General features: G+C 37.5%; 1 protein-coding gene across 2 annotated transcripts in view; it reads right to left on the bottom strand.

The window, feature by feature from the left end:
- Positions 1-24,446, bottom strand: part of SUGT1 (SGT1 homolog, MIS12 kinetochore complex assembly cochaperone) — a 36,099-nt gene extending 11,653 nt beyond the window's left edge. Inside the window, exons 1-12 of one of the 2 annotated variants that reach the window (XM_073014374.1) lie at positions 24,199-24,439; positions 24,054-24,111; positions 19,484-19,574; positions 18,614-18,683; positions 17,840-17,910; positions 15,833-15,926; positions 14,852-14,907; positions 14,107-14,123; positions 13,190-13,212; positions 11,425-11,521; positions 10,256-10,363; positions 586-676 (exon numbers count right to left, since the gene is read on the bottom strand). In XM_073014374.1, coding sequence (XP_072870475.1) covers positions 586-676; positions 10,256-10,363; positions 11,425-11,521; positions 13,190-13,212; positions 14,107-14,123; positions 14,852-14,907; positions 15,833-15,926; positions 17,840-17,910; positions 18,614-18,683; positions 19,484-19,574; positions 24,054-24,111; positions 24,199-24,236 — 814 coding nt within the window. In that variant the 5' untranslated portion in view covers positions 24,237-24,439. Of the gene's footprint in view, positions 1-585; positions 677-10,255; positions 10,364-11,424; positions 11,522-13,189; positions 13,213-14,106; positions 14,124-14,851; positions 14,908-15,832; positions 15,927-17,839; positions 17,911-18,613; positions 18,684-19,483; positions 19,575-24,053; positions 24,112-24,198 lie in introns of both variants that reach the window. The other variant, XM_007960499.3, reaches the window with a different exon arrangement.
- Between the last annotated feature and the right edge of the window lie 2,088 nt (positions 24,447-26,534).

The following is a 26,534-nucleotide window of genomic DNA, read 5'->3' as shown; positions in this document are numbered from 1 at the left end:
CCTCAACACAAAGTTCTGTCTGTTTCTTACAGGACTATATATACAATGAAGCCTGGTTTTCTACTCTTTTCCTAGACTTTCCTTTGGCATTTATTACCTATTTGTATTCATCTCTAAATTAGCAATAAGAAATGGGGGTAGATACCTTACCCTGTAAAGCCCTGAAAATTCCAGGAAATCAGATGACAATATCAGTAGAATAGAAAGGAGTAAGTGAGAGAGGGAGAGGGAAGAGGGGGAAATACATCAGCTGAGTAAACCAACTTACAACCCAAAAAGAAACAACAGGAGGGGCCAACACACAACAATAAACATCCTCCAACTGATGTCATAAACTTTACATGGTAAACAATAAATCCCAACTCCCTCTGGGATTTTGCTGCCATTCATTTTATTCTTAGAATTTGAGACGTTAGAACTTTCACAGAAAGGTCACTTTATATTCATTATGGAGCAACCTTATTATACTCAATGGATCTTATCTTCAGAACATAAATAATGAAAGCAAAAAGAATGTTCATTACTATTTAATTTCAGTTACACAACACAATATGAATATAAAGCTATCAAGGCCAGAAAACAAACCTGCTACGAATTGTTTTGGCGTAGGCACATCTCCTTGCCCCTCTAGCTTTTCCCATCTCACAGCCTCTGGCTTTTTCAGTTTAATTTCAATCTGGAGGAAACACCAAATAAAATCCATTACTCGATGTAAAATACACAAAACAGTAAAAAATGCAGTTTTCTTAATAGTATCTTTGACAGTTTCCTTAAATTACACAAGGTTAAATTTGAAGAACTATGAAACAACTTTGTTTCTACACTCAAAATTCACCCTTGAAAAAAACAACAAACATACTATACATAAGCTACAATCAAGAAGAGACTTGAAATACATATGCTTTTTTTCATCCAAAGCAATCTGAGCCAGGGATGATTCTGCCACCCAGGGGACATTTAGCTATGTCTGGAGACACTGTGGGTTGTCATACTGGAGTGAGGGAAGAGGTGGTAGTGACATCTAGTGAGTAGAGACCACGGTTGCTACTAAACATCCTACTATGTACCAGGCAATCCCCCAAAACGTCAATAATGCCACTACAGAGAAATCTGATTCTAAAAGAATTACTGCATTTACATGTGCATTAACCTGTTTTATGGTGGAGAAACTTATTTCACTGTATAAACATAATACAACTAATGCTAACATTCTGGCAATCATTCATTCAACAAATAATTACTAAGCACCTGCTATGAGACAGTATAGTCTTCAAGGCTGTGGGAGATTTCTGTTTTATTTTTAGAGACAGGGTCTTGCTCTGTCTCCCAGACTGGAGTGTAGTAGGACGATCACAGCTCACGCTAGCCTTGAACTCCTGGGCTCAAGTGATCTTCCAGCCTCAGCTTCCCAAGTAGCTGGGACTACAGACAACTGCCACCACTCCTGGCTAATGTTTTTAAATTTTTTTGTAGAGACAGAGTCTCATGAGATTGCCCAGGTTGGTCTCAGACTCCTGGCCTGAAGCCATCCTCCCACCTCGGCTTCCCAAAGTGCTAGGATTACAGGCATAAGCCACCATGCCCGGCTGGATTTTTAAAATACTAAAGACATATCCTCGACCATTTCGAAGTATGTGAGATACTTTAAGAAAGTTACTAAAGTTGTAAATAGGTAAATGTTCTAAAAGCTCAGGAGACGCACACCTGACTGTGAAGAGGAAAGGCTTTATATACCTTGAAGGGCTTTGAAGGGTAGAAGCGTTTGCAAGAGTGAAGGCGTAGGTCTGCAGAGGCACAGGGAATGGCCTAACTGGAGCACGGGTAGAAAGGACACTGCATCGGGGAGCACCGTGAAGACTTAGTTCACTTATTTACCGAGAAGACTAAGTTAACTTACTAAAATGAAAAGTTGGCCAGGCGCAGTGGCTCACGCCAGTAATCCCAGCACTTTGGGAGGCTGAGGCTGGCGGATCACGAGGTCAGGAGAACGAGACCATCCTGGCTAACATGGTGAAACCCCATCTCTACTAAAAGTACAAAAAATTAGCCGGGCATGGTGGCAGGTGCCTGTAATCCCAGCTACTCAGGAGGCTGAGACAGGAGAATGGCGTGAACCCAGGAGGCGGAGCTTGCAGTGAGCCGAGATCACATCACTGCACTCCAGCCTGGGTGACAGAGTCAGATTGTCTCAAAAAAATAATAATAAAAATAAAATGAAAAGTTAATAGTATCCTAATGGCATCTCTTACTCTAATTAAGGCTAGCCCCCTGAGTCTATCTTTACCCCAGCACACACAATCACATAGCACTTTATCTACCTTTTGTTTTCTTTATTCAAATAATGCTCCCACCTCTATTTTAACAGGCTAAAATCAGCATTTTTAGTACAAATATTAAAGCAAGGACTACAATAAACATTATATGAAACACTTTAAATGAGCAATTGAATTAGAATTTTATATTCTCATGTTATTTTCCTGTGAAAAGGATCACAACTTTTGTAAGCAGAATTAAAAAATCAAAAGGCAGACTTAAAAAGAGAAGCCTATTCACCCTTTGGTTCTTCTATCTTTTATCAGATGACTCATTTAAACTAGCAATTCCTGGTAATATTTATACCAAACACATTCAGCAAAAGGACCTTCAAAATTTGCACCTTAAAATACCTTAACAAGTGCTAACATAGGGAAAACTGCCAGTATTTTTAATCAGAGATAAAATGATGGTGTATGTATGTGGCGTATGTGGTCTCAAGTGTTTATTTTTATTTTCTTTAGGAGCAAAGAAATGTAATAAACAACTGTTTTCATAATAGGAGAAAAATATGAAACAAATGTCACTGGGATAAGAGCTAAGAGTAGTAATCCCGAACGTTAGGAGGCCGAGGCAGGCAGATCACCTGAGGGCAGGAGTTCAAGACCTGCCTGGCCAAAATAGCAAAACCCTGTCTCTACCAAAAATACAAAAAGTAGCCAGACGTGGTGGCAAATGCCTGTAGGCCCAGCTACTCAGGAGGCACAGACAGAATTGCTTGAATCTGGGAGGTGAAGGCTGCAGAGAGCCAAGATTGTGCCGCTGCACTTCAGCCTGGGCAACAGAACAAGACTCTGTCAAAAAAAAAAAAAAAGTATAGTATCTTTGGTGTAATTTACATGTTTAAACTCTACATACATAAAAACACATTTCATAAGAATTTCTAGAATTCCCTAAAGTGAACTACAATTAATTTTTTTATAAAGTAATATACCACCAATATTTTCTGTACTCTGGTTACTTTGTCAATGCTATGGTATTTATTAAGAGGGAACACAAATCAAATAGATCGCAATGACACAGCAGCAGTTACTGAAAAGAACTACTAATATTATCTGAAATTAAAATTGCATCTTTAATTTTCAGCTCATCTAAAAAATGAGGGTCTGGAAAATACTATGTACACCACCACATTAAACTTGGCCACAGGCCACCCTATATTCACACTTCATGTTCCTGTAACTATGAACATACTGTCTATAAAAAGTTCCTTGTTTCACCTGAAGAGCAGCACAGAGTAGCATTCGCATCTACTGAAAACCACTATAACCTGAATAACTGTGCAGTATGAAGAGGACTTTATAAAGCCAAAGGCAAAGCTCTTAGTAACAACCTGCTTCAGCTGAGACAAGCTGGCCTCAACTTGAAATTACACTTAATACATTCATTAAAATAGCTGCATGTAATAAACCACTTAAAGTAGCTTTTTAAAAAAGGTAAAAGGGGCCAGGTGTGTTGGCTCACACCTGTAATCCTGACACTTTGGGAGGCTGAAGTGGGAGGATCACTTGAGCCCAAGAGGTTGAGGCCACAGTGGGCCATGATCACTCCACTGCACTCCAGCATGGTCAACAGAGTGAAACCCTATCTCCCCCAACAAAAAAAAAAGTAAAAGAAGGGAGGGACTATTTCCTATGAAATCCTTTTTACCCTTAATTCACTTTCAATGTTCGTACGTGCTTTTAAAAATGAAGTTTTAAGTCTTGATGATTCTGGCACATAGGTCTAGAATTAGCACCAGTCCAATTTCAGAGGTTTTTATTGCAACCATTAACAAACCATTCTATTTTCATTTAAGTCAAAAATACTTTAAAAGTAACTTAAAACTTTGGTAGTTTGCTTGAATGTTGCTCTCATATGTACAGGGAAGGCTCTCAAGGTGCTAATATCCCAAAAGAGTATTTACAGTTTACACATAAGAATCCTTTCTGTGCTGGATCATTAGTTCTCAACAGTATACGTATTACCATCCACTTCTAAAGTCTCCTCTGCATAGCAGACAGTTTAATTCTTTCCAATGAAAGAAATTTCAGATTTAGAGAGATGTCATTACGCTTAAGCAGTCATGATATCCTGACACCACCACCTTAAGTGGTAAGTCAGATCCCACCTACCACTACAGACTGACATGAAGGGATCTTTCCCAGAGACTAAAGAGCTGGGCCAATTTATTGGCAAACTTTTGAGACCCATATACTTCAAGACTGTACTCATTAAATAATTGTTCCTCTAATCTTCAGAATACGGTCTTCCCAACATACTCTTACTGAGCTGTTTGCATGTTTAATTGCTACATCAAATTCCTTTGTCTGATAATAGCTCAGTCTTTGAACGCAGACTAATACATCTACCTTGATTTTACACTAAAATATTTCTATAATCATTTCTTAAATGCAAAAAAAATGGCAATGAATGGAGAAGACTGAAAGGTCTTCTCCAAACTTCTAATAGCTCATTTCAAATATTTGCTGAGTAACGACTCTGTGCCAGAAACAGTGCTGGTACATAAGGACACAGCCTCTGTTCTTCTTAAATTAATCAATCAGGAGAGACATTCCCATAAACAAAAAGATTCCAGTATGTGTCAGGTGTAGTGACTGACCTATGTATCAGGAAATATCGAGTTATCTGAAAGGAAACATGCTAGAATTTCATCTGAGTGGTGAGTCTGAGTGATTACTTCCTAAACTCCTTTCTCTTTTCCAGATTTTCTATGATACACATTTGCTGAGTTTACAGCCTGAATAAAAATCGAAATAACTAAAATAAAACAGTAAGAAAGGTACTAGTAACATTTATTGAGCTCTTATTACATATCCTGTGTGCTACATGCTTCACATATATCATCTTACTTAATGGAATCACCCTACAAAAAAAAGATTGTTATCCATATTTTAGAGATGAAGGAGCCAAGATATGAAATAATTTGCTGTAAGTGCCTTTTTCAGCTAGGATTTTTACTTAATTCCTCAGAAACAAGCAGGGGTTGAGAATAAGACAAAAACAATCAGTTGTATAATTAGAAGAGTCACAAATAGGTGCCACTGGTTGGATGTATGATCACAAGCAAGCAACTCAATCTCAGGGAGCCTCAGTTTCTTCTATAAAATGAGAACAGTAGGCCCTGACTCATTTAGGGTTCTCAAGAAGATTAAATGACATTATGTATGAAAAGACTAAAGAACCGTGTCTGGCAAATAACAACAGAATGCTATTATCAATATCCTGATCAGTATAATCGGTTAAAAAACCTGGACAAATTATTGAACATCTCTGGGTTAAGTTTCTCTACCTGTAAACTGGGGATAAAAATACCTACACCATGCAGTAACTATGAGAACTACATGAGTTAATACACAATACAGTGCCTGACGTGATAAAACAGTCAAAACACCTATTCTAATTCTCCACAGGTCAAACAAAATGGGACTGACTAAATAAGCTACAGTATATGCATACGCCGAAATGCTTTGCTGTTGAATATGTAAGGATGTGATAAAAATATCAACAAAGTGTAGCTGTTTGAAAATTATGTAGAGTAAAATTCTTCTTTTAAAAATGTATGAATATACACTACAAAATATACGAAAAGAATACATTCCAAGATCTACAATTGGTGTTAAACTAATTCAGTTTAAAAAAAATCAAATCTCACTATTATCACCACCACTGTATTAAAAAAGCAAAACAAAACAATAATTTTAAAAACTCCCATATTTATGTATTCAGACCAGCAGAGGCATCACGCCCAAATACCCCATTTTCCATTATATTATTACCAGGATTTTTCTTTAACATACATACATTCTTCTATGAACATTAAGATATAGGATTCACTCTAAAAGTTCTCAAATTTTAGTGGGAGAAGAAAAAGGAGGCTATTTTGTTTCTAAGATATACATTTTTATTTCTCACAATTCCAGGCCTTCATATTTTATATTGTATACATTACTGTGACTAAAAATAAGAATACAAGAACATTTTCACAAGGACAAATTCACCCCAAAAGACTGAGAATTCTAATTCTTTCTTTCTTTTGGAGACAGAGTCTCATTCTGTCACCCAGGCTGGAGTGCAGTGGCACGGCATGATCTCGGCTCACTGCAACCTCCATCTCCCAGACTCAAGTGATTCTCCTGCCTCTGTCTCCCGAGTAGTTGGGACTACAGGCACCTGCCACCATGCCCAGCTCATTTTTTGTATTTTTAGTAGAGACAGGGTTTCACCATGTTCACCAGGCTGTTCTCGAACTCCTGACCTCAACTGATCCACCTGCCTTGGCCTACCAAAGTGTTGGTATCACAGGCATGATCCACCTTGCCCAACTTGTGAATCCTAAATCTTAAAGGGAATGAAAATTAATTTTTAAAATGCATGTTTCACAATATGGGTGCCACTGAAGTCACAATTCTAAGATTGTGACCAGAGAATATTGTCATGAAATCAACAAGATGAAATGAAAGACATATAGTTTCTTAATTTCTAAAAAATTAATAGGCTGACATTAAAGCTGATATTCAATAAAAAGTAGCAATAACTATCAGAGATACTGAAAAAATATGAATCCTGGCTTGGAAAAACATATTGGATACTACATTGTAAAATAGTTGAGAAATGCTATTTCATTAATTTCAGGGTTTTACCTCTTACTACTTTCATCACTAATTACGTATCACTCAAATTAGTAATATTTAACCACCACTGGTTATACATGGATATGCAACATTCAATCTTGAAGGTGGGAAAGAAAAGAGAATTCCCAAAAGCAAAGAAATCGCCCTTTTAAGCTGCAAATTTTACAGAATCTCTACTATTAAGCAGATTCTCCTCTGCAAAATGCATCCTTTCTCAATTCACAAAGGTCCAAGATATTAGAACAATCAAGATATCTGAATACATGAAAAGCAAATTATTTTAGTACTGCTATCTCTTAAGTGTCCACGAAGTAAGCCTCAGTAACCCAGAGATTTTATTTTCAGTATTTTAATATTATCTTCCTCTACTGTATGAAAAAGGAAATTCAAAGATTTTATCAATTATTTCCCCAAGACATAATGAAGAAAACTTCTTTCAATTTGCTTCCCCCCAAATAGCTTAAGAGTAATCTAACAAGATTATGTGTGTACACACACACACACACACACACACACACGATATATAAAATATGGAGATTCCAGGGTCAGGACAAGAAAAATAATAATTCTTTAGAACATATCCTTAGAATCTAAGTTCTCCAATTCAAAACTTAGAAAAACCTAAGCAAAGATGCACTAGTTTGATTGGCAATCAGAAGTGCATCTATGTCTCCTGGGTCAGGCCGGACAATTTACTTAACCAGGTAAACTTGGGGAAAGTATTTAAAGTCCATTAACCTCAGATTTTTTTCCACCTGCAAAACTAAGACTAAAAATACTCTGCCAATGTCATGGGACTGAAACCAAAATCCAATTTTAATTCATTCACTGAACTAAGCACCCACTGTACAATGTACGTGGTGAGGGCTGCCAAGTTTGACAAATAAAAATATAGCATGAAACATATTTACATAAAATATTCATTGTTTATCTGAAATACAAACTTAAGTGAGCATCTTGTACTTTATCTGGGGATCCTAACTGGGGCACATACAAAGATACAAATAAAACATGCTTTTTATCCTCAAGGACTTGCATAGAAATGAGGGACATGAAATGTATACATAAACTACTATACAAGAAAGAAAAGCAGTCACTTAGTATTTAAAGAGGAAAGGGGCAGAAGAGGCAAACTGAGAACATAGTAGTATGATTGAAGAATGGTTAAAATTAACAAATCCAAGACTCAAAAGAGAAAAAAGAGGTAAGAATGCTTAATTATCCTCGACTCTTGCCACACATCTGTGTATTTACCACACATGATATTCTTCCACCATAGGAGGTGGCTCAGTAATATAAGTTCTTAAGTCATTTATCATTTATTCACACTCGATTTAAATAACTCCAAATGGACATGCATTAACTCTTTTTTTTTTTTTTTTTTTGAGACAGAGTCTCTCTCACTGTTGCCCAGGCTGGAGTTCAGTGGCGTGATTTCGGCTCACTTGCATTAGCAATCTCGATAGACATATCAAAAAAAGTCAAATTCACAATTTTCTGAACTAGATCCCTCTCAAATCTACCTATTTTGTGCTTGATTACTCAAAATAATTCTTTTATTAAACAAATTCTATACTATGTGGATAGGACCAGTGACAGACCAAAATCCTGGTAAGATTTCGTCCCTTTCCTCAATTTCTACTGTCCCAAGCAGCTATTTCAAAAATCTGCCTCATAATTAACCAGCTTTGTTCTTGATAATCTTCAAATAAATAGGCAGATCTTTTTTAACTAGATGCAAAAACTACTTCACTTTGCACTTCCTTCTCCAACACTCTGCAGCTGTCTCCTTTCTGCAAGCCCAACTATCATTCTTCACGACACAGGCCAACTCCGATCCTGTTCCACAACAGGAAGCTTCACATGTCCTTAGAGCTTCAACCTAATAAATAGTAGCACAGCATGCTGCAGGACTTGTGTATAAAAAAGTAGTAGGCCAGGTGCGGTGGCTCACATCTGTAATCCCAGTAGTTCAGGAGGCCAAGGTGGGCGGATCACGAGGTCAGGAGATCAAGACCATCCTGGCCAACATAGTGAAATCCCGTCTCTACTAAAAATACAAAAATTAGCTGAGTGTGGCAGTACATGACTATAATCCCAGCTACTCAGGAGGCTGAGGCAGGAGAATCACTTGAACCCAATTCAAGGAGGCAGAGGTTGCAGTGAGCCAAGATCACACCACTGTACTCCAGCCTGGTGACACAGCTAGACTCCATCTCAAAAAAAAAAAAAAGTAATGGAAAAAGCCTACCTATATCATTTATTCCCATTAACTCATTTATCATATACCTTCACACAATTCTACAGCTGAAAGGACTCCAGAGTTCATTTGGTCCACAGCCCTCCTTTCAAAGGTGCTGAAAATTCAGTCTTATAGTCATTTTGTGCCTAGACTAAATTCACAGGGCAAGCAAAGATCCAGAGTCAGATTTTTAAATTTTCAGTTCAGTATTTTTCCTACTAAATTACACTACTATCTACATCTTTTGAGTGATACTCTCTGAACATTAATTCTATTGTATAGCTCTACTTCTTTTAGAAACTATAAAGGAATCTAAAAACTAGTCAAACTATAATTTATTCATTGTTCCCTCATTACAAAGTAACCTAAAATTCAGTTTAATTAAAAAAAAAAAAAAAAAAAAAGACAAGGTCAGGACCTGGAGCCCAGCCTGGCCAACATGGTGAAACCCCATCTCTACTAAAAATACAAAAATTTAGCAGGGTGTGGTGGCACATGCCTGTAGTCCCAGCTACTTGGGAGGCTAAAGCAGGAGAATTGCTTGAATCCAGGAGCCAGAGGTTGCAGTGAGCCGAGACAGCGCCACTGCACTTCAGCCTGGGCGACACAGCAAGACTCTATCTCAAAAAAAAAAAAAAAGGAGGATTCATCTTTATAGTAGTTTGTATTTTTAACTGCATGAGGTAGGGTGAGAAAAGTATTTCTACATTAAAACAAACAAAACTGACAAGTTCAGGAGAAGAGACACTGTCAGTATCCAATCTTAAAAGATAGGCTCATTATTGTATCTTTTAAAAAAATCTCTTTATTGAAAAACATTTATATCTGTTTTAATAAGTGCACAAACACCACACAAGCTAAGTGGATTTTTATACTTTACTGTACTAGAATTTGAGAGGTAAAATAACCCTTACACTCAAAAGTTATCATTCTTCTTTTCCCTGTCCCTTGTAAATATAAAGGGCTGAAAGAATCTACAAGCTCATAAACACATCGGTGATCAGTTCACCAGTATTTCTATAATTCTGAAAATATTACTAGCAACAAACCTTTTCAATTGTCTTACCTTTGTTGAAAGTACTTTAAACGTGCTCTGTTCTGGTATTATAGGATGAAGAAGTTCCAGTTTCAAATTGTAATCCTCTCCAGAAGGAAGTTTAACCAAAGCAGACAACTAATGAACACAAAATTACCATCACATTTTGTAAATGTATATAATGGAGGGTAAAAAAACCTAGACAAAATAATTATAAATCTTCAATGTTACAAATTATTTTAAACATTACACATGGGATTTTAGATTTAAGAACCTCAAAAGGTTCTGAAAGATTTGAGAACCTTTTTTTTCCATCTGTTATCCTTGACATGAATTCTTATATACATCATTAAACAGCAGAAAAAAGTTTCATAATGTTTGTCATATAATCACACCTATTTGACATTTAAATCTCAAGAAAACATACAAAAGCAAAATGATATATAACAAAAAGTAATTCATGTGCAAAACATACAGCTCTATCACTATCTCTTCTAAATTATCTATTAAAAGGTTCTCTACTAAATGCTAAGAAATCAAGTTGTTAAAAGTCATACTCAAGAGGCTGGGCACAGTGATTCATGCCTCTAATCCCAGCACTTTGGGAGGCTGAGGTGGGTGGATCACTTGAGGTTAGGAGTTCAACAACAGCCTGGCCAACATGGCGAAACTCCATTGCTACAAAAATTCGCCAGGCACATGGATGTGCCTGTAGTCCCAACTACTCAGGAGGCTGAGGCAGAAGAATTGCTTGAACCCAGGAGGAGGAGGTTGCAGTGAGTCGAAATCGTGACACTGCACTCCAGCCTGGGCAAGAGGGACACTCTGTCTCGAAAAACAAAAAAAAAGTCACACTCATTTAATATGGTTAGTCAATTCTAAGACATGTGTGATCACAACACTAGATCTTTTTCATGAAGTACACCACATAAGTATAAACAAATCACATTATCTTACTAATGTAACGAAATTCTGCTCTAAATTTCAAATCTGAAGGAAAAAAAAGCACATCCAGCTATAACTTACCAACATACATATTCTTACCTCAAAGCAATGGCTTCAGATTTTACTCAGCGTTTTCCACATCATCTCAGAAAGAAATGACATTTATCTGATAAAGTGTTATAGATTATTCTGCAATATACTAAATTTACAAATAATAGTAATTAACACTGAAAAATGATTCAAAGTCTACTGACCTCTTTTTCTGAAAATTCCACATTTACATCATTCTTCTGAACATTCTTGATCATAAGTGTAATAACTACTTGAGATTCGGTTTGATACCAGTCATACCTATTAAAAAAAAAAAAGAAGCTTAAATAACACTTCTAATTTTCTTAAAGCTATTGTCAAAACAAAAACTAGTCTGATAAACAACAAGAGCTCCACCTGGAGGAAGAAAACAGCAAAGCAGCTATTGATTCACAGAAACAACTTTACTTAACTAGTTTTTTATGCTCTGTACTAAAGGAAAAAAATGGTAAGGTAGATGATGCTCACACCTTTCCAGCAGACTTAAATACTTGCATGATTTTCTGGGTTCTGACTCATCTCCAACACTGTTGTGCTTAAACTAATATAAATATTAAAGATGCCATTTATTTTAAACAGCTAATATTTACATGCCATTAACAGAGTTTTTACACTCATGTCATCCAAATACTAAAGATAATCACTTAAATCCCTATTTTACAGATGATAAAACTTAAACTCAGAAAGGTGAAGCAATAAGCCTGAGTCAACACTCCAAGCTCTCATAACTAAAGTTGGAAGCTGATAGACTTGAGCACAGGAAACAGGGGCAAATGAGCTAAAATTAAAATCATATAAAGTTTAACTATGTCAGGCACAACATCATATACAACACTTTCCTTCAATTTCAAGATACATGGGAAGACTAATGGGTCTAGATTCTAATTATGTGCACCTTTTGTACTGAAACTCTAAGAGTTTTTTCCTACTAAATTACACTACTATCTACATCTTTTGAGTGATACTCTAAAAATGTGAAGAGTTTGAGTGAAACTCTAAAAATAGAGTTTCAGTACAAAAATAGGGAATTCTCACTTTCCAATTAGACTAGATTAAAAACTCCCTGAGGGCAAAACTGTTTATCCTGTCACTATTATATTCCTAGGACAAAGCACAGTGTCTGGTACACGTAAATTAAGTCAGATGTTGGATTATTTTATGCTCTGAACACCTTATTTTTTCATGGTTATGTGCCCTACCCCTGCTGCTGCCGCCAGGGCAAGTCAAAGTTCCTTATCTACTAGGTACTTAGAGTTTTATCCTGTATCTCCCCACAATCACCATGAATAGATTCTTTTTAACATTTCCAGGCCATTTTAGGTAATTATATCCAAAGCCAACTTGATTAAAGAAATTAACTTTAAGAGTCTCAGTTTCCCTTTGCAATTCAGTAAGGATGCAAAGCTCCAGAGCAATGGCTTGTGTTTCTGTTACAGTCCTAAGAATACAAGCTGTACACAGGCTAATGAATAATTAAAAGTCAGAAACTTGCTAGTTGCTTATTCATTATTGTAATTGCTGCCCTCAGCAATTAACTTTCAACTCATAGAGAATGTTCATATGAAAAATTTGCTCCAAATACAAAAGGCAGGGTAAGTTATAATTCTGTTAGGTCTACTACTAACTTGTTTATCTGTGTAGTACCATAAACTTAACTGGAAGAGACGCTCCTTAACATATGCAAAGGTAACATAGTATGAAATCAAGTGAAGCAACTTTAAAGATGAGAAATGATTTGAATTTAACTTAAGTATAAATATTAATTCTTACACAGCCTTAAAATTAGCTTTACATAAAGCTATTACCACAATCTTAGAAAACAAAAACTTAAAAATCACATGGTAAGAATTTACGTACTATTAAACTACAGGGTTTCTTCTTCTTTAGGAATATCTATCATGCATTGTTTTATGAAAAAGAAACACTTACTTGATTTTTGACTGATGAGTCCACTGGGATGCAGATTGATTTCGGCAAGTTGAAAGAGAAAGATTTTTACAAGTCAGTTTAGCAACTGTATATTAAAATGCACATATTATTAATTTATCCAACACTGCAGTTATTTTGATATAAAATACATGAAAATTTTCTTCAAAGTATGGTAATTGTAATTGTTAAATACGACTAGTTTTCAAAAAAAAAATTAGAATGTTCAGCACTTAAAAAAATCTTAGTTTCAATTTCATAAAAGATTTTTCCTCTAAAACAACAGAGCTTTAAATAACAGAAAACTTCTAAAGGCATGATTAGAAAAGGTTGCTTATATAAAATGGCCAGTTCTAAGATTGAGCAACTCCCTAAACTAAAACAACATTGTTTTAAAGAAACAGAGTATATTAGCCAGGTTTGGTGGTGTACACCTGTAGTACCAGCTACTTGGGAGGCTGAGGTGGGAAGACTGCTTGAGCCCAGGAGTTTGAAGCTCAAGTGCACTATGATGGCACCACTGCACTCCAGCCAGCATGACAGGGCAAGACCCTGTCAATTTCCAAATAACTTTTGTCTTAGACTATCACAAAAAGCCCTTCAAGTGATTCAAACTGTTGAACCTAAATAAAATGCAATAAGGTTTTAGCAACAAAAAGATAATCATCCTGACCATACTAAAACACACAAAATCAACTTTAACCACACACTAAATTCATTAAAATAGGCCAATAATTTTCATGACAGGAAACTTCTATATTCATCAAAAAATGATTTTATTTCAGTTCCTAGAGGAACCAGCACTTAAACGAAATTACTCAATATTTAATTATCAGACAGCTCTTCCTGAGTCTTGTCTCAAATATATTTGGTATTTGAAATTTAAAATAAAACATGAAGAATGAAAAAACTGGACTTACCACCTCAGATTCTGAGCCTATTAAAACATAAAAAGGAAACATTTTCAGGTAACAGTGCATTTATAAGCAAAGTTATTTATATGATTCCTATAGCACAAACATACTGATTAAGCAAGCAAATTCTACATACTTTTCAACTAAAGAAAACTAACCAAAAGAAAGTGGTTTCATTTCGCATTCTGAATTCATCTTAGACTCCTTGTAATTTCTTTTTCTTTTTTTTTTTTTTTTTTTTTGAGATGGAGTCTGGCTCTGTCGCCCAGGCTGGAGTGCAGTGGCCGGATCTCAGCTCACTGCAAGCTCCGCCTCCCGGGTTTACACCATTCTCCTGCCTCAGCCTCCTGAGTAGCTGGGACTACAGGCGCCCGCCACCTCGCCCGGCTAGTTTTTTTGTATTTTTTTTTTAGTAGAGACGGGGTTTCACCGTGTTTGCCAGGATGGTCTTGATCTCCTGACCTCGTGATCTGCCCGTCTCGGCCTCCCAAAGTGCTGGGATTACAGGCTTGAGCCACCGCGCCCGGCCTCCTTGTAATTTCTTATTGATACACCACACAAACAAATCCACCCTAATCTCCCATTCAACATAAGAAGCTATGCAAAAACCAGTGTATCTTTGGAAGTCCACATCTAAGGAAACATATACTATTTAAAAGAAATTATAAAGGTAAAAACAAATTTATTTAAACTGAAAAAAATTCAGATGTTTATTTCTTTTTAAACTAAATACCAAGGGAGACCCACATACCATTCTGAGCTTCTTGACACCTTTTAATCCAGACACTGAAATTAGCATCTGCACCTAGAAAGAAAAAACTGACTATAACATCACTCATCTGTACAACCTATTAATCAACAAATACTTACTGAATACCTACTACATCCCAGGCACTGTTCTAGGCACTGGGGAGTCAGCAGTGAACAAAATCTGTCTAAACAGACCTTACTGCCAACCCTTCTATAGTTATCAATATACCAATAGTTTAACATTTAGTTGTTCATCATGAAACATTTTGATTTTTAAAAAATTTTAACTACAGTCAACCTTATTAATTTCACAGATAAAAATAATCTACATTCCCCCCAATCTCGCTGCTCTTAGAGAAGTTTCCTCACACACACAACAAAATCAGACGTAAATCAAACTCTCAATATGCCATCAGTTAGGGTGGGGAGGAGGCTTGGTAACTGGGAGCTGAGTTGAGGTCCAAAAGCCCTTCCCAGCCCCAGCTTGCTCTTCAATGCAGATACCTATTCAGTCCACTATTCTCTCAGTGGCTTTATCTGTTACCATGCCCTTCCTACCAACACTAAGTATCTTTAAATTCTGTGAAGTTTGTCATATCTCCAAGTTACACGGCAGTCGAGAGGCTATAGGTGATGTATTATATATTTACAGGTAACAGTGTAAATGAATGCATAAACAAATTATTCATTTCTGGAGACACAGAACAATCATTACATTTAAACAGTCACTGTACATAGTAAGATATGTTAAAAATATTAAAAGTACTCTACTGTACACACACTGTATTCCAGAGAACTATTATATCAAAATCTTAGATTTGAGTAACCTATTATTTTAAATAATCAGTAACTAAAACCAACCAATCTATCACACAAAGAGGGGAAAAGGTAAAAATTCTTCACCCTGTCTGATAAAAATAGAAGTCTAAAAGCTTAACTTAACTTTTTCCCAGATTTTGGCCGGGCATGGTGGCTCATAGCTGTAACCCCAGCACTTTGGGAGGTCAATGCAGGTGGATCACTTGAGGTCAGGAGTTTGAGACCAGCTTGGCCAACACGACGAAACCCCGTCTCTACTAAAATTACAAAAATTAGCCAGGCATGGTGGTGCATGCCTGTAGTCCCAGCTGCTCAGGAGGCTGAGGCAGGAAAATCACCTGAACTCTGGAGGCAGAGGTTGCAGTGAGCCAAGATCGCGCCACTGCACTATGGCCTGGATGACAGAGTGAGACTGCGTTCCAAAAAAAGAAACAAAAAACAAACAAAAAAACAAACCAAAAAACAACAAAAAAAGTATTCTGGATTTAAAGACATTTATTTTTAAGTGAAATATCCTCAATAGCAATTTTACCAAACAGGTCCTCTTCTGAAGGCCACCTCTGAAATAACTAAAAAATAAATGTCAATGGCATGATATTAAGATCTTACTCAAGAAAAGAATTTAGGGACCAGACACAGTGGCTGGTGCCTGTAATCCCAGCACTTTCGGAGGCCAAGGCAGGCAGAACACTTGAGTCCAGGAGTTCAAGACCAGCCTGGGCAATGTGGCGAAACCCCATCTCTGAAAAAAATAAAATGCAAAAATAAGTCAGGTGTGGTGGCATGTGCCCGTAGCCCCACTTACTCAGGAGGCTGAGGTGGGAGAATCACTTGAGCCCAGGAGGTGGAGGCTGCAATGACCCGAGATCGCACCATTGCACTCCAGCCTGGGCGACAGAATGAGACCCTCTCTCGCTAAAACAAGAAAGAAAAATGAAAATGTAGAGAATGGTATGACTCATGTTTCTTCAGGATTTTCACATATGTATCAAGGCACTACATAATTTGACTTTAGAATTTGCTAAGTATCAAAGCACTACATAACTTGACTCCAGAATTTGCTAAGAGTGCAGATGCCCTGTTTGCTGACTGAATAGCCCTAATTATTCACGTACCAAAACTGGGATAAGCAAGTTTGAGAATAAGCCTTACCACCCAGACCTCTCCTTTTTTAATCTGTAGCTTCCATTTGCATAATCAGTGCTAAAATCCTTTTTTCTGAATAGGTACACAACAGAAAAGCAAACATTCAAAACAGTAGAGTAAGAATGTAACATAAAATACTAAGAGTGAAGTTTCTTATTTTCAGCACTACCGACATTTTGGACCAGATACTTCTTTGTTAGGTAGAACTGTCCTGGGCATTATAGGATATTTAGTAGCACCCCTGGTTTACACTCATTAGATGTCAGTAGTACATCCCCCCCTCCACCATTCATGATCATCAAAAATCTCTTCAGACACTGCATAGTTTCCTGGGAAACAAAATTGTTTCCAGTTAAGAACCCCTTCTTTAAGAGAACTGTGATAAAACTCTATCATAACATAAAGATAAAATGATAGTACAAGTAGGATTATGTAGTTTCCAATTTTCTGAGATTACTCACAATCTCTTAGTATTTTTCAGATTTAAAAATTCTTGGCTCTCACAATTTCTGTATGTCCAGATATCCCTACCACCGTGATACTTTTCATACATTTCCCTCAAAAATGTAACATTAAAAGTCACAATACTCTCAAAACTGTGTTTCTTCTGTACCCTCTCATAATTTATTCAAATATACACTTCACTTCTCCATAAAAATCTTTAATGTTAAGATTTCACATCTCAGCAATCTGAATAACGTAAAATGAACAGACTTCTGACCAAGAAGGCAAATTAAACTTTCACTTCTCCATTAGAAAAAAAAAGCCAGACTAAGTACAGACAGCGTGTTTCCATAGTTTTTTACTTCTAATGGTAAAGTTCATCTGTGATTTAAATGCCAAAAGGCTAATTTAATCAATTTTAAGTGATCTCATATCTGCAATCAATATGAAATGTAATTAAGATGAGAAAAACAGGTATTGGGTTTCTACAATTAACCTGAAATTAACATTACCAAAATTCAGCTTTGGTATTTAAGACAGAAATAGATAAGTTTATTAAAGTATAATTTTTAATACTTACTATCTAACTTTTGTCCTTCTGTAAAAGTTTCTAGGGCAGCAGCATAGTTTTTTTCATGGTATTCACATATTCTGCATGAATGTATTTAAAACAAATTAAGACATAAAAAATCTGGAAAATAGCCTTCTTTCTAAATAAAAAAACTTAGTATTTTCTACTGTTGAAATAAAAAATTTATTTTAAATATATGTTAATAAACCAAGAGACTTTCTAATATACTCTTAACATCTAGTACAATTCCTAGTAAAATTCAGTTTTGGAACTCACTTCAGAAGGAATCTGACTTTAATTATACAAACTTGCTTACTCCAAAATATAATTATACAAAGGAATTAAAGAAGTTTCTTAAAGAATAGTTACACTTATCAACAGAAACAAGATGGGACATAAAGTACACAGATATAGAGCTTTCACAGCATTAAATGTCGCCTATTTGGCTTGGCTGAATAGGATGCTGTCCAGTCAATTAAATATAGTAAATTCCAAATGATTAAAAAAAAAAAAAAGGAATGTGAAATCTATCAGCTTCATCTATACCTTTCAATTACTTCAATCATCACTTTTAAAATTTATTAAGTATAGATCTCATATTACGTATTATGGTTAACAAAATAATAGAACCATAAGTTGTATTTAAAATTGAATCATATCTCTGCTATATAACGTATAAATACAGAATTTTACAACTTATATAAAGCTTGCAATGAACTCATTCAACAAATTAAACACCTACTATCTATACTAAGCTCAACAAGAAGAGTAGCTATTGCATACCCTTTTCTCAACATAGCAGTGGAATTATTTGGATTGAGTTTGAGAGACTTCTTTGCATCAGCAACAGCAACTATGTAGAAAAAGATGGGGTTTTAGTCAGTTATTTACAGATCCTAGCAAATACATATAACATATGAATCAGTTTTAGATTTCTAAGTTTTCAAGTTGGTAGAAATGCCAAATGGTTTTAAATTAGGAAAAGTTAATACAAGATAGAATTCAAATAAATTATTACTCTTGTATCTTCCTTTTGGCTTAACATTTAGCTTCCTTCTTAAAGCTCTTTAGTCAATGAATACAGCTGTGTCACAAAATTCACCTCCTTGTCTCATTAACATCGTCTACGTAATTTTACTCAAGGTATTCAGTTTTACCCTATTCAGATTCTTGATCAGAATAATTTTTTCAAGTTACAAAACACAGAAATATATTACTTTTTAAATATAGGTGGTCTTGTTATGTTGCCCAGGCTGGTCCTCAACTCCTGGGCTCAAGTGATCCTCCTGCTTTGGCCTCCCAAAGTGTTGGGATTACAGGCGTGAGCCACCATGCCTGGTCACATTCTTTTTTAATAAAAAAATACAAACAAGCATTTCATTTTAATACTCTGTCAAATAGTAAATGTGATGCTATTATCAGCATACCCAATAACTATGAATGAAATCTGTATACATTCTCCACCCAATGAAGGAAAAAGCGACATCCATAAAATTTAAATGGGTGTTGTTCAACATGTCTGTCACATTTGAGCTACTTTACCTTGTATCAAAGACCAATTTAAAAATTCTCAAAGACAACCTTTAATTTGTCACGGGTAAAATGTGTAAGTAACTTATTAAAAAGGGCAATATACTTTATAAGAAAAGTTACCACAGTAATTCCCAAGAAGAATGTGACAATAAGCTCTTTGACAATAATACTGTGCATCATCTGGTTTCTCTTCCAAAGCCTTAGTCAGCTCCTACAAAAACAAACATGTTGAGTGTCAGTAAAAGTTTGTAAAAAGCCATCAAATTCTAATTAAAACATAATTTTTAATCAAGTAACTTATTGTCAGAAGCTATTTGGAGGAAAGCTAACAGGGATATAACCTTGGAGTTTTTCCTTATAAAAGGATCAGTATCTCCCCCACTTCTCTTGCCCCTCCTCCCAAAAGTAGACAATCTAATGTAGTATCTGTGTACCATAAAGTATTTAGTTCCTGGTCTACAGAACTCAATAAATGATCATTATTATCACCTCATATATTCTGAAGAGTTTAATTGTTATACATTGACCATTACAGATTTCCTCCTCCTAATCTGAAGAAGATTCAAACACCACATAGAATTTGAGATTCCTAGAAAATGTGAAGCTGTGCAATAAAAAAAGACTAGAAGTTAAATCTAGCACTCAGGGAGGTTAAGACAATCAATACATACACAATCAAGCTTACCTGGCCCTCTCCTAGCCTCTTATCAATAGCACACAACTCTAATAAAACCCAACTAAATATTCTGTTCAAAGCCCAGACACAATCTAATAGATGGCTATGTCAACTATCAAGAGTTAACATTAGAGACTGAAACTTTTTCAACCCGTGCAGTCACAACATATAGGTGTGGTAGCTGGAAAAACAATGATGCAAAAGATTACACAACTTGGGAGATCAAGGACAAGTGCAGGAACACTTTTATTTTCTGCCAACTGACTACAAACTCTAGGGATTTGGTAGTTTTCTTTAATGGTAAAATTATTTCAAGAGCCACATGTATCATTGACTTTGCTTTAACCTAGTAGTGTGACTCTCACAAAGCAACATGTACAGATGTTCCTCAAATTACATGGGGTTACAATCAATCAACAGAAAGTGTGGCTCAAACCAAGAGAACAAAGAAGCTGTAACCTGCTACTTCAAGGGCCTCACTTTGTAGGCTGCAGACTGTATAAGGAATTTGGACCTTAGGTGTGATGGAAAGCCATGGAAAGTTCACTGTAAGAGCATGGTCCAATTTACTATTTTTTTAAATGTCATTCTGGCTGCAGTCTGGTGAATACATTATCAAATCAGGACTGGAAACGGAGACTTCTTAGGAAACTACTAAAGTCTAGGTTAGAAAAGGATGTTAGCCACAGAGGTGACGAAGAGAAATATGGTAAGTTGGAACATATTAGAAGCAGCAAGACCTGCTAATGGGTGAACATGTGAGATAAGATAAATTGAAGATGACTGCAGGGTGCTGGGCTTGCCTAGATCTGTATGTGGCATCCAGTAACCATTCAATGAAAAGTATTGATTTTTCTCCTTGCAGACTTTTTTTCAGACCTTTCCCTGGTCTCTACTTTGACCTCATCTCCTTTGCCACAGAATACAAAAATATTTGCCTCTCTAGTCTTAATCTTCTCAAAGTCACTAATAACCCCTTATCAAATCCAACTGATTCCTATCTGACTTGATCTCTCTGTGGCCCTTGACAATAATAACCAGGCCTTTCGGCTTACCATTCTGTTGCCTCTTTAAAACTAATGTTCTCCTTGGGCTCAGTACTTAAGGCTTCTTCCCCTCTACAAACATTCTTTGATTCCTTAACTATTGGGGGGCTTCACATATGTGTTGATGCATGCTGATGACTCAAGTCTACTTTGAGCCTAGACAGTGCCCCTGAGCAACAGCAGCACATAGTTTTCTCTAGACTACCTGAAATGTCCCAGGGGCAACTCATGTACAAATATTCACAATCTAAAACCACTTTCTCTCCTCAAACCTATTCCCCAATGCTGAATGCAATCTTCTAAGTGCTATCATCCTAAATGCTATCTAAATGAATGGCACCAGTTCCTACTACATTCCCCCAGCCAGAAACTCAGGAGACATCCCTTATATTCCAATTGTTACCAAGTCCAGTGCATTTTACATAAAACAACTCCCCTTCATGCTCTCAATCACTACCCTACACGCAGATATTATTCTTCGATCCGGTCAGCATCACCATCTTCCTGCTATCCACTATCCCTTGTTCCTCCTCCAATTAACGATCTATTCTGCTTTTAAAGTAGGTTTTGTAATTCAGAAAATTTCATTTTCCTTTCTCCAAATTCTTGACACATCTCCACGATCATGTAAAACTGAAAACCCTGTGCTGGGATTTAATGCCTTTGATGGCCGGACCTCACTGTCACCTGGACTGGAGTGCAATGGCACGATCTCAGCTCACTGCTACCTCTGCCTCCAGGGTTCAAGCGATTCTCCTGCCTCAGCCTCGTGGGTAGCTAATTATGGCTGCCCACCACCACGCCCGGCTAATTTTTTGTATTTTTAATAGAGACGGGGTTTCACCATGTTGGCTAGGCTGGTCTCAAACTCCTGACCTCGTGATCCGCCTGCCTCGGCCTCCCAGAATGCTGGGATTACAGGTGTGAGCCACCGCGCCCGGCTGCACTTCTAATTAATTGCCAGGTGATACTAATACTGCTGGTCCAAGAGCCACACATTAAAAACCAAGGTACTAATACTAGCCACATGACTATCCTAGGCAATTCTTCTCCTAGGTACATACAACCAAAAGAAATGCATGTGTTCACCAAAATATACGTACAAGAGTATTCACAGAAGCTTTATTTATGCTAGCTAATAACTAGAAACCCAGATGTCCACTGTTAGAATTGTGCTGTACTTACAGCTATACAACATATATTTATACAATGGAATATTACACAGCAATGCAAAAGAACTACTGCTTCACACAATATGAATGTATACTCATGTAATGATTAAAGCAAAAACAGAGTGCCTACATTCAACAAAGCACCTACTGTATGATTCTGTTTATGAGTAAAGAACAAGCAAAACTAATTGATGGTGATGGAGGTCAAAACAGGAGTCAGCAGGACAGTAAGAAGAATTACTGGCTCAGAAGGAGCACGAAGGAGCATTATGAATGGAGATACTCTGTATTTTAATCTGGTGGTGTAAACATACGTGAAAATTCATCAAACTATAGACTTAAAATTTGTGTTATTTACACATATCATATATGCCTCCATAAACATTTTTAAAAGTACAGTAAGATGGAAAGTGACAATAAAATTCATTGTGTTAATATTGTTTAAAAGCAACTTTTACATAAAGCGGATTTCCAAACGAAGCACTAGGTCTAACAGGACAATAACAAATGTAAATTAAAAGTAATAGCTGTCTAGGTAATACAAGGAATTATGGTGAAAAATTATCAGTGCTTTCTGTAACATTATCCCCAAACTGATCCCAGAATCCTTACTCCCAGTATCTAAAGGTCTATATATTTAGGTATAAAAAACATACCTGGACCCTAAAAGGTCTTATAGGACCTGGCTCCTAGTTTCCTGTCCAACCTTATCTTTTAATCAAATGGGCCCTCTAATAAAAAGAGCCTTTTTGTTGCTTCACATACAGGCCAACTTCATTCCTACCTCAGGATCTGCACTGGTTCTTGGTCCTGCCTGGAATACTCTTCCCCCAGAGCTTCCAAGCTATTTCCCTTGTTGCTTCAGATCTCAGCTCAAAGATCTTCTCAACGGAGGCTCTAGTACCATGTGGCACATTTCTTATAAAAGTCACAGCTAGAAAAAACGCTGTCTTGCCTCAAAGTGTTAAACATAACAACAAAACAGGTTTCCTCTTCTCTGTGATGTAACGCAAAAAACAAACTCCTGGCTAAATTCTGTGACCCACACCATCATTTATCTTTAGGTTCTCCTCTAATTCTTATTATTTAACTCTTGCTCTTTTACATTCCCTTACAGCATTATGGTTTGTCTTCACTACACACCTACAAAAAGTGATTTCTAAGTTAGCTAAGTATATAACGAAGACTTTAACCCATAGCAATCAGCGCCTTTGCACACTGCCACTCAAAAACAATTTTTGATGAATATACAAATGAGTGAATAATGAACTGTGCTAAGACATCTGGAAAGTTTCAGGGACGTGAGGGAAAATGTTTTTGCTCCAATAAACCGACTTCATACCGACACTTTTACATAAGAATGGCAAGAATGATTGTCAAACGAAAAATTTAACTTCATCGAGCCCAGAGTCCACTTTTCTAGTCACAAATGTCATTAAAAAACAAAAATCCTTTCAGCCCAGCCCAGAGCCCACTTTTCTCTTCTAGTCATAAATGCCATTAAAAAAAAAATTTTTTTTTCAACCCAACTACAAATGCCAACCATGCTCCCAAGAAATACAGGTTTTTCTCAGGAGCTGTAGGGAGTGGAAAGGGCGAGATAGGAGTCTAGGGTAACGCGGCTACCGTGGAACAGAGAAAGGAGACCGAGAATCTCAATACCGGCGCTGAGACGCAGCATCAACAAGAGCCTGGGTCCCTGTGCGGCGGTGCTGGGAGAAGGCGAGTCAGCTGGGCCCCGAAGTGGCCCAGTTCCCCCTAAAGAGAGTGGAGGAAGCAGAAATGGGCTCTCTCACCTCTAACGCCGCCTGGGGGTCCTCGTCGATTAGGGCATCCGAGAAGCTCTGGAAAAACCTGTCAGGAAAACAACGACTTCAGCACGGCTCACTAGCCAAGGAAAGGGGGATAAAATAAATAGCAAAGCGAAAGAAAAACACGCACCTCTGGGATGTTGCAGTTCCTGCTGCAGCCGCCGCCATCCCTCGTAGTCACTGTTGCTGCCGCCGGAGTTGCTACTACCGTGGTTACCACCTCCACCACCGCCCAAGGGGGAAACTTCTGGAGAAACACCAACCGAGCTTCCGTCCTAAATAGCCAACGAGCAGCCACGCAGCGTGCTGCTAGCGGGAAGGGAGGCGACACGCCGGCGCGGGGCCAGCCGGGACAGTGGAGGACCGATTCCTCCCAGCTCCACCCCGGCCCAGGACCAGCGCTCCCAGTCCCCGCCCCTCGCAGCCATGGTTACTGAGGCCTGGGGCGTACACGTTCTCCCTCGCTTCCACGGTGCCCACGGCAGCGGGCACTCCCACGGAGCTTTCAGTAGTAGTTTAGAAGCACTTTTGTAACGTACTGTCATCCCTCAGGAACGTGTGGCGGTTAGGGACGTTTGTATGTCCGTTAATAACGCAAGCTACTTGGAGCTTCCATTTTCCCTAGTTTTATCATGGCTGCCACAGGTAGCCAAGTCCTTTCGCTTCCATTACCTCATTCGCGGCTGCGTGGTCTCTTCCGGGAGCAGAGGCCCGGATGACGCATGGATTCCCGCGACCTTTGGGCTGGGAATCCTAAACGGCTGGGACTCACCGGAAGTCATTCTGCCCTAATAGCAGCAAAAAGCCTTCTGGTTCTTGGGGCAACGCGCCAGGCGGCCCTTCCCCGGAACGCCACAGCCCATGATTTCTTCTTAGTGGGTTTCCCAGACCAAGAAGGGAAACCTTTTCCATCCGAAGGTACTGAGGGGAGGAAGATGGCAGAAGTTATCTCGGTGCCGCCTTGTTTCCCACGCCAGTCGGTCAGCCCTTCCTCAGCGCTCTTTACGCTTGCGGATCGGATGGAGAAAGCTGCCAGCACGTTCCAGGGATGGGGGCAGATTGAGAAGCGAGAGGGAGTAGTCTTTGTCTAACTTTATACCAGTACCAAACTGGGTTAACTTAATGTAGTTTTATAATAAATCTTTAAGTCCTGTAACTTATTCTCCCAAGATTGCTTTGGCTTATTCTACGACCTTTGTATTTCTAGGTGAATTTTGGAATTAGGTTAAATTAAAAAATGGGATTTTTGCTGGACTTGCATTGAATCTGTAGATCTGTTTGGGGAAAACTAGTATCTTAACATTAAGCCCTTCAATCCATGAGTATCATTCTACCCCACCATTTATTTAAGTCGTCTTTAATTTCTCCTGGCAATGTTTTGTAGATTGCACATATATCTGTATTTTAATGCAGCTGTGCTTGGATAGATTGCAGTATAGAGATCATACATATCTTACATTAGATTTATTATGTTAAATGGCATTTTGACTTTTTTATATTCTGCTCGTTGTAAAAATAAACAATATTGATTTTTACATACTGATCTTATATTCAAGCATCTTGCTAAGTTCCCTTGTTACTTGTAATACTCTGTAGATTCTTTCGGAATTTCTGCGATCAAAATCTTGCAATCCACGAATAAAGATGGTTTAACTTCTCTGTAACCTTTATACCTTTTATTTGTATTTATTTTTGCCTTTTGTTGCTGGCTAGTATTTCCACTATTGAGTAAAAATAGTGATAATGGACTTCCTTGTCTTGGTCATGACATCAGGAGGAAAGCATTGAATATCAAGTGCTTTTTCTGCCTTTATTGAAATGTTCATTTGTATTTTTTAATGTTACTGTGAATTACACTGGTTATTTTTCAGTGTTATCTAAATGACCAATTGTTCTTCTGGACCCACTGACTCCAATTGGGATGGCACTGTAAGAAGAGAGGCAGAACCAGTGAAGGAGACAAGGTTTATTCAGGACTTACATACAAGAGTGGTCCAGTGGTGGTGGGCTGGCCTGGAGAACTGCTACCATTTGTAAAAAGCATGTAATCTATATACCATTTTCACTTAGCACCCTCCTTCTAGCAACCTCCGTTTAACCCAAAAACAAAGGGCCTTGATTTCCTGTACAGCCTAAGATATGGGCCAGGGATGTGGATGTCCTTCATAGATAAGGAGTGAATCTCTGGGTTGGCTACTCCTGGATTCCTTAGCCCAGGACTCCAAACGTAGGTTCTTCTTAGACCACGGGGTTAGTCTCAGGTATGCTCCAGTTATGGCTCTGCACTAATGTGTGTTCACCAGCCTCTGCCATGCACCAATACACATAAATGTACGGCCTCTGAAAGGGTGAATTCCAAGACTGACCTATAGGCCCAACATGAGAAAAAGTTCTATATATTATGGACATTGAAATCAATGAGATACCAAAACTACCACCAGAATGGCTTAAATTAAAAGGACTTCC

Source organism: Chlorocebus sabaeus, chromosome 3 (assembly GCF_047675955.1).
Source record: "Chlorocebus sabaeus isolate Y175 chromosome 3, mChlSab1.0.hap1, whole genome shotgun sequence".
In the NCBI taxonomy this organism is placed as follows: Eukaryota; Metazoa; Chordata; class Mammalia; order Primates; family Cercopithecidae; genus Chlorocebus; species Chlorocebus sabaeus.
Note: the sequence above shows the minus strand (reverse complement) of the source record. Positions and strands in the feature narration are given on the sequence as shown.